Source organism: Oncorhynchus nerka, linkage group LG2 (assembly GCF_034236695.1).
Source record: "Oncorhynchus nerka isolate Pitt River linkage group LG2, Oner_Uvic_2.0, whole genome shotgun sequence".
Taxonomy (NCBI): Eukaryota; Metazoa; Chordata; class Actinopteri; order Salmoniformes; family Salmonidae; genus Oncorhynchus; species Oncorhynchus nerka.
In genome coordinates this window covers 77,424,072-77,433,190 of record NC_088397.1, presented here as the reverse complement: position 1 = coordinate 77,433,190, position 9,119 = coordinate 77,424,072, and the positions used below count along the sequence as shown (strand labels likewise).

Sequence of the window (9,119 nt, the reverse complement as noted above, 5' to 3'; positions counted from 1 at the left end):
GGAAACAGTCCGAGTTGAAACAGTCGGATGGGAAACAGTCCGGGGAAACAAACCGGGGGAAACAGTCCAGGGGGAAACAGTCGAGGGGGAAACAGTCCAGGGGAAACAGTCGGGGGGAAACAGTCCGAGGGGAAACAGTCCGAGGGGAAACAGTCCGAGGGGAAACAGTCGAGGGGGAAACAGTCCGGGGAAACAGTCCGAGGGGGAAACAGTCCGAGGGGAAACAGTCTGAGGGGAAACAGTCCGGGGGAAACAGTCCGGGGGGAAACAGTCCGGGGAAACAGTCCGGGGGAAACAGTCCGAGGGGGAAACAGTCCGAGGGGGAAACATTCCGGGGGGAAACAGTCCGAGGGGAAACAGTCCGGGGGGAAACAGTCCGAGGGGAAACAGTCCGGGGGGAAACAGTCCGAGGGGAAACAGTCCGAGGGGAAACAGTAAAGAGGGGGTAGAGAAAAAACTCTGAGGTGTGCAGAGCTTTAAAACACAAGTGTCTCTCCTGTGTGCTTTCACTTCTCCTAGGAAAGGAGGGCTATTTTCAGCCTTGATAATCCTCACATATAGCGGGAGGAGGGGGATGAAGGGAATAAATCCTATCTTCTCATCCATTATTCAGGGAGTTTGAGTCATGCCGAGTGTGACGTGGAACACCTTGAGGAGAGAGCGAGCAACATTTTCTCTCTTTTTATTTATTTATTTATCCGTCTATATATATATATATATATATACAGTTGAAGTCGTAAGTTTACATAAACCTTAGCCAAATACATTTTAAACAATTCCTGACATTTAATCCTAGTAAAAATTCCCTGTCTTAGGTCAGTTAGGATCACCACTTTATTTAAGAATGTGAAATGTCAGAATAATAGTAGAGAGAATTATTTATTTCCTCTTATTTCTTTCATCACATTCCCAGTGGGTCAGAAGTTTACATTACACTCAATTAGTATTTGGGAGCATTGCCTTTAAATTGTTTAACTTGGGTCAAACGTTTCAGGTAGCCTTCCACAAGATTCTCACAATAAGTTGGGTGCCTTTTGGCCCATTCCCGAGTCAGGTTTGTGGGCCTCCTTGCTCGCACACGCTTTTTCAGTTCTGCCCACACATTTTCTATAGGATTGAGGTCAGGGCTTTGTGATGGCCACTTTTCCATGATGTCAAGCAAAGATGCACTGAGTTTGAAGGTAGGCCTTGAAATACATCCACAGGTACACCTCCAATTGACTCAAATTATGTCAATTAGCCTATCAGAAGCATCTAAAGCCATAAAATAATTTTCTGGAATTTTCCAAAGCTGTTTAAAAGCACTTAGTGTATGTAAACTTCTGACCCACTGGAATGCTGATACAGTGAATTATATGTGAAATAATCTGTAAACAATTGTTGGAAAAATGACTTGTATCGTGCACAAAGTAGATGTCCTAAGCGACTTGCCAAAACTATAGTATGTTAACAAGAAATTTGTGAAGTGGTTGAAAAATAAGTTTTAATGACTCTTACCTATTTGTATGTAAAATGCCAACTTCAACTGTATATATATATATAATCTCTCTCTCTCTGTTGTTCCTTTCTTTTTCTTTCTTCTGCCTCTCTCATCTCCACACCAGACAGGTGTGAGTCCTACTTGCTGTGTGTGTAAGAATCACATGCACGCTGAGTGAGTGTGTGAGAAACACACACAGTGCATTAAGGTGTGTGATCCTGTAGCCTCAGTAATAATGAGTGCTGATAACGCTACGCAAAAAGCAAATCCCACCTCTGATCACACCTTTCATTTCAGTTATCAATGATAGTATGAGTAGTACCTACCACAGTGGCTTTAGTTAACATTTGCTGCATAGCCCTGACATAAGCCTGCATAACCCTGACATAAGCCTGCATAACCCTGACATAAGCGTACATAACCCTGACATAATCCTGTATAACCCTGTCATAAGCCTATTTGACATCTGACCCCTATCTATTGATCAATTAAGTGAGAAACAAAATGTGACAGACAGAGCGTGACACCACACCACCAGTGTTGAACCCGAGCGTTGTACCCTAGCGTTGTACCCTAGCGTTGTACCCTAGCGTTGTTCCGTACGTTCCATAATGAATATGTACTAAACAACAACAGCCCTGACCTCCAGAGACCTCCAGCAACAAACCACCAACCCCTGGCCAGCTCAGCCTACACCATCTACTCTGCAGTACCTATCTCTGGAACAACCACTTCAGAATACAGAATGAATGCCTCAATAGACAGGCAATGTAAACATCATTCCAATGATAGGATGGATTGCGTTAGTTGTTGTGCAATCAAGGGTACCAGGTAGTTTTAGCACGATCACATCCGGTAGCAAAATCTTCTACTGCAGCACCATTCCCCTTTCAGACTGTTACAAAAACACATTGATTGTGTAGGGTGGTTATCAATCCACAGTTCTCCACTAGCTTTGTTGTGGCATCTCCTCTCCAGTAAGCTGCTGTTTTCTGGTGGATTCTCTTACAATGCAGTATTGCTTTTAGAAATCTCAATCACAACTTTATTTGAGGCATAAAAGTCCAAATGTAAGAGTTTCATCAATGTCACCAGGCAGCATTTTTGCACTCAAAAGATACCCAAAGATAAAATCAACAAAATGACATGATATTATATTGTGTTTCAAATTGATTCACAAACCCCATGAGCATGAGGTAGCCATACATGGTGCAGACACACACACAGAGACCGATCCTCTCTCACACAGACACACAGATTGTAATAGATACACACTTGCAGTGCGTTGCAGTAGTCAGTAAGAAGGTCTGACACATACACACACTTTGTCAGAGGTGCTGTACATTGGTGACACACACTTATATACTCACACGCATACACTTACCCTAAAACAAATGTATTGTCCATGGTGCTTTATGGTGGAAAAACACACAGACATACACGCAGAGACACACTCTATACTGTAGTCACAGTCAGTAGTGAGCTGGGACAGAGGGACATCTCCTCCCCGGCGCCCAGCCTTGTCCCATGAGTAAGCAGCTCCTCCACCGTCGTCCAATCATCTAACAGCTTCCTGTTCCTCAGACGACTCAACTTCTTTTGGCTGAGCTCAAGCACCGTGCTGCACCGGCCGTCTCCCAAAGACCCTCCCCCTCCAGACATAGCCTCTCCTTCTCGGATAACTCCTCCCCCCTGTCCACCCATAGCTCCTCCTCTTGTGTTGACCCCTGTATCTCTCATAGATCCTGATCCTCCATTGGCTCCTGGCCTGGTGTAAGCCTGCTGCCCTCTGGCCTGCTGTTGTTGTTGTTGCTGCTGTTTCTGCTCGCGGGCCAGTAGGAGGTGCTCCCGTCTCTCAGTGCGGCTCCAGTACCTCCCCCTCATCACCTCCTGGCTCTCCTCATCTGTACTCATCCCGCTGCGCTCGTCCGCTAGCCGCGATGCCCGGTCACGGAGAATCTGGTTCCTCACAGCCCTTGCGTTAGGGTTAGGAAGGTTGGGGTTGGTGTTGGTGTTAGGGGTAGTATCAAGGTTGTGGTTAGGATTGGAGCCCATCCTGGACACTCCAATGACCCCAGATCCGAACCCAGTGTGGCTCTCCAGGGTGCTGTAGAGGCCCCCACCACCCCCGGACCCCTGGCGGGACAGACGGTTGGCTGGTTTAGGCCATGTCTCATGGATGTCCATGGATGTCTGGGGAGGGTGGCTGAGGGTGTGGAAGCGGTGCACCTCTCTTCCTCTCTCTCTTTGTTTTTCTCTTTCCCGCTCTCTTTCTTTCTCTTGTTCTCTTTCTCGTTCTCTTTCTTGCTCTCTTTCTCTTTCTCGCTCCCTCTCCCACACTGGTAGGTCTGTCATGAAGCTCCTCTCCAGCTGCCTCCTGTCATTAACCAGCTGGTCACGGCCTCCACTATTGTCCCAGTAATGTCCCCTGGGTAAGGGCATGGCCCCTCTGTGTTCCCCCGGAGAGGTTGCATGGTGCAGAGGTGAGGGGGCAAGTCCTGCTGGGTGTCTGAGCACTAGTTCTGGTTCTCCCTCTTCAGGCAGGCCCAGCTCCAGGCCTCTAAGTGAAGCTACTCCACAGTGCTGCAGGGTGGCGTAAGAGGGGGAGGACGGGTGACTGGCCCGTCTGACACGCTCCTGGGGTGGAGCCCGGTGGTGCAGGGTCCTGCTTCTCCTCAGCTGACCCTCTGAGCTGGAGCCCTGGTGCTGCAGCAGAAGCCTGTGGTGACCGGAGGGGGTACTGCAGGTGGAGAGGACAGGGGCGTGGACAGAGAGGGGGCCAGAGGTGTGCTGGGGGTTGAAGAGGGAGCCACTGCTGGAGCTGTGTTTGCCCAGACAGGGACGATCCGCTTTCCGGAACTGAACAGACGACACCCTGAAGAAACAGAAAACTATTAGACACAGAAGCGATAAATACAATGGTACCGTGGTGAACAACCTGCATTATCATCGTTGAACCCTGGATGGAGAACACTTTGAAGATGGGGTTTGGATGGTTATGGATCATGTTATCATGATAAGCTATGATAATCACAGTGATGTTAGTCTGGTGATAAGCTCCTACCTGAAGAGTCCTCGGGGTGGAGGGCCCATGGATGGAGCAGTCAGGCCAGGCGTGAGGCAGTGCTGGGGCTGCATGGTCAGTGCCTCAGGGATGGCCTCCAGCAGCTCTCTGTGGTTCTTCTGCCAGCTGTCGCCGCGCTCCCGTGCACACACCTCCCCTTGGTGGTGCAGACGAGCATTGTACAGGCGCATGCGTTTCTCTAACAGCCTCTGGAAACGGCGGAACTCTCCGGTGCTCACGCTATAGAAGCCAGAGTCACTCAGCTCAGACGAGATGAAGGATTCAGAGGACGGAGACCCACCACCTCCACCCCCTCCTCCACTGACCAGCAGGCCCCCACCGGAGCCTCCCCTGGGGTGACACTCCTCCAGACCCCCCTCCTCAGTCTCCAGGCCAGAGAGGTCTCCCTGGTGCAGGCTACCGTCGGTCCAGCCCAGGCCGCTGTCCAGCTCATGGTGGAGAGGTAGGTAGCCCAGAGGTTTCTCCAACATATAGTCCTCATCCTCAGTCTGAAGGAGAGAGAGAGAACACAGTCACACACACGTACAGTATGTAGATATACAGTACACAGATACACATACATTATGTAGATATACAGGACACAGACACACACAGTATGTAGATATACAGTACACAGTCACACATACAGTACATAGATATACAGTACACAGACACACATACACACCTGGCTGTGGAAACTGCTGGGCTCCTCAAGGTTGGTGTTGCAGCAGCCAGTCAAACAGCTCTGATCCCTTGGAACACAATGGTCCAGCTCTGGGTCCTTAGGGAGAGAGAGAGAAAGAGCGGTTAATCAATGTTTAACTAACTGTGAATAATGTGTGTTTACGTGAATGAACAAGCATTTAATTTTTTTATGCTAATTCTAGAACTTTGGTTATGTAATTCAAATGTTCATCCAGCCTCTCTCCCCCAAAAATATCCCTAAAATATCCCTATGTTATCAAGAGTCCTGATTATTAAGTATGGCCTTTAATGGAACTGCATCACATGCTGTAGGTTTGCAATCCAGATTGACTGAACTGAAGCTTGTGTCTTGCAGCAGTGGTTAAATCAGTCTGTAGACAGTAAATGTTTGTAGATGGGAGAGAGGAGTGTGTTTTTCCCTCTGTCTCTCTAAGCTGAGCACCCTTCCATTCTCCAAGGGGATTTCATTAGGCACAGCTCACAATCCACCCACTGAACACGTTCTGTTTATGACTGTGTGACTGTGTGATGTAGATGTAGATGTGGTGGTGATTTAGATGTACATGTGGTGGTGATTTAGATGTACTGTACATGTGGTGGTGATTTAGATGTACACGTGGTGGTGATTTAGATGTACTGTACATGTGGTGGTGATTTAGATGTACTGTACATGTGGTGGTGATTTAGATGTACTGTACATGTGGTGGTGATTTAGATGTAGATGTGGTGATGATTTAGATGTACACGTGGTGGTGATTTAGATGTACTGTACATGTGGTGGTGATTTAGATGTACTGTACATGTGGTGGTGATTTAGATGTAGATGTGGTGGTGATTTAGATGTACTGTACATGTGGTGGTGATTTAGATGTACACGTGGTGGTGATTTAGATGTACACGTGGTGGTGATTTAGATGTACTGTACATGTGGTGGTGATTTAGATGTACTGTACATGTGGTGGTGATTTAGATGTACTGTACATGTGGTGGTGATTTAGATGTACTGTACATGTGGTGGTGATTTAGATGTAGATGTGGTGGTGATTTAGATGTACACGTGGTGGTGATTTAGATGTACATGTGGTGGTGATTTAGATGTACTGTACATGTGGTGGTGATTTAGATGTACTGTACATGTGGTGGTGATTTAGATGTACACGTGGTGGTGATTTAGATGTACAGGTGGTGGTGATTTAGATGTACACGTGGGGGTGATTTAGATGTACACGTGGTGGTGATTTAGATGTACACGTGGGGGTGATTTAGATGTACACGTGGTGGTGATTTAGATGTACAGGTGGTGGTGATTTAGATGTGCTGTACATGTGGTGGTGATTTAGATGTACACGTGGTGGTGATTTAGATGTACACGTGGTGGTGATTTAGATGTACTGTACATGTGGTGGTGATTTAGATGTACATGTGGTGGTGATTTAGATGTACACGTGGTGGTGATTTAGATGTACTGTCATGTGGTGGTGATTTAGATGTACACGTGGTGGTGATTTAGATGTAGATGTGGTGATGATTTAATGTACATGTGGTGGTGATTTAGATGTACTGTACATGTGGTGGTGATTTAGATGTACTGTACATGTGGTGGTGATTTAGATGTACTGTACATGTGGTGCTGATTTAGATGTACACGTGGTGGTGATTTAGATGTACTGTACATGTGGTGGTGATTTAGATGTACTGTACATGTGGTGGTGATTTAGATGTACTGTACACGTGGTGGTGATTTTAGATGTAGATGTGGTGGTGATTTAGATGTACTGTACATGTGGTGGTGATTTAGATGTACTGTACATGTGGTGGTGATTTAGATGTACTGTACATGTGGTGGTGATTTAGATGTAGATGTGGTGGTGATTTAGATGTACTGTACATGTGGTGGTGATTTAGATGTACATGTGGTGGTGATTTAGATGTACATGTGGTGGTGATTTAGATGTACACGTGGTGGTGATTTAGATGTACATGTGGTGGTGATTTAGATGTACACGTGGTGGTGATTTAGATGTACACGTGGTGGTGATTTAGATGTACATGTGGTGGTGATTTAGATGTACACGTGGTGGTGATTTAGATGTACTGTACATGTGGTGGTGATTTAGATGTACTGTACATGTGGTGGTGATTTAGATGTACTGTACACGTGGTGGTGATTTAGATGTAGATGTGGTGGTGATTTAGATGTACTGTACATGTGGTGGTGATTTAGATGTACACGTGGTGGTGATTTAGATGTACACGTGGTGGTGATTTAGATGTACTGTACATGTGGTGGTGATTTAGATGTACACGTGGTGGTGATTTAGATGTACTGTACATGTGGTGGTGATTTAGATGTAGATGTGGTGGTGATTTAGATGTACTGTACATGTGGTGGTGATTTAGATGTACTGTACATGTGGTGGTGATTTAGATGTACATGTGGTGGTGATTTAGATGTACTGTACATGTGGTGGTGATTTAGATGTACTGTACACGTAGTGGTGATTTAGATGTACAGGTGGTGGTGATTTAGATGTACTGTAGATGTGGTGGTGATTTAGATGTACACGTGGTGGTGATTTTAGATGTACAGGTGGTGGTGATTTAGATGTACACGTGGTGGTGATTTTAGATGTACAGGTGGTGGTGATTTAGATGTACACGTGGTGGTGATTTTAGATGTACAGGTGGTGGTGATTTAGATGTACACGTGGTGGTGATTTAGATGTACTGTACATGTGGTGGTGATTTAGATGTACACGTGGTGGTGATTTTAGATGTAGATGTGGTGGTGATTTAGATGTACACGTGGTGGTGATTTTAGATGTAGATGTGGTGGTGATTTAGATGTAGATGTGGTGGTGATTTAGATGTACACGTGGTGGTGATTTTAGATGTAGATGTGGTGGTGATTTAGATGTACACGTGGTGGTGATTTAGATGTACAGGTGGTGGTGATTTAGATGTACACGTGGGGGTGATTTAGATGTACACATGGTGGTGATTTAGATGTACACGTGGTGGTGATTTAGATGTACTGTACATGTGGTGGTGATTTAGATGTACACGTGGTGGTGATTTAGATGTACACGTGGTGGTGATTTAGATGTACTGTACATGTGGTGGTGATTTAGATGTACTGTACATGTGGTGGTGATTTAGATGTACTGTACACGTGGTGGTGATTTAGATGTACACGTGGTGGTGATTTAGATGTACACGTGGTGGTGATTTAGATGTACTGTACATGTGGTGGTGATTTAGATGTACACGTGGTGGTGATTTAGATGTACTGTACATGTGGTGGTGATTTAGATGTAGATGTGGTGGTGATTTAGATGTACTGTACATGTGGTGGTGATTTAGATGTACTGTACATGTGGTGGTGATTTAGATGTACATGTGGTGGTGATTTAGATGTACTGTACATGTGGTGGTGATTTAGATGTACTGTACACGTAGTGGTGATTTAGATGTACAGGTGGTGGTGATTTAGATGTACTGTAGATGTGGTGGTGATTTAGATGTACACGTGGTGGTGATTTTAGATGTACAGGTGGTGGTGATTTAGATGTACACGTGGTGGTGATTTTAGATGTACAGGTGGTGGTGATTTAGATGTACACGTGGTGGTGATTTTAGATGTACAGGTGGTGGTGATTTAGATGTACACGTGGTGGTGATTTAGATGTACTGTAGATGTGGTGGTGATTTAGATGTACACGTGGTGGTGATTTAGATGTACTGTACATGTGGTGGTGATTTAGATGTACACGTGGTGGTGATTTTAGATGTAGATGTGGTGGTGATTTAGATGTACACGTGGTGGTGATTTTAGATGTAGATGTGGTGGTGATTTAGATGTAGATGTGG

At 45.7% G+C, this 9,119-nt stretch overlaps 1 protein-coding gene across 1 annotated transcript in view; it reads right to left on the bottom strand.

Moving 5' to 3' along the window:
• Nucleotides 1-371: 371 nt before the first annotated feature.
• LOC115131664 (uncharacterized) overlaps nt 372-9,119 on the bottom strand; it is a 40,758-nt gene continuing 32,010 nt past the window's right edge. Inside the window, exons 4-6 of the mRNA XM_065021203.1 lie at nt 5,230-5,325; nt 4,545-5,053; nt 372-4,355 (exon numbers count right to left, since the gene is read on the bottom strand). Of these exons, the coding sequence (XP_064877275.1) occupies nt 2,936-4,355; nt 4,545-5,053; nt 5,230-5,325 (2,025 nt within the window). The 3' untranslated portion in view covers nt 372-2,935. The remainder of the gene's footprint in view (nt 4,356-4,544; nt 5,054-5,229; nt 5,326-9,119) is intronic.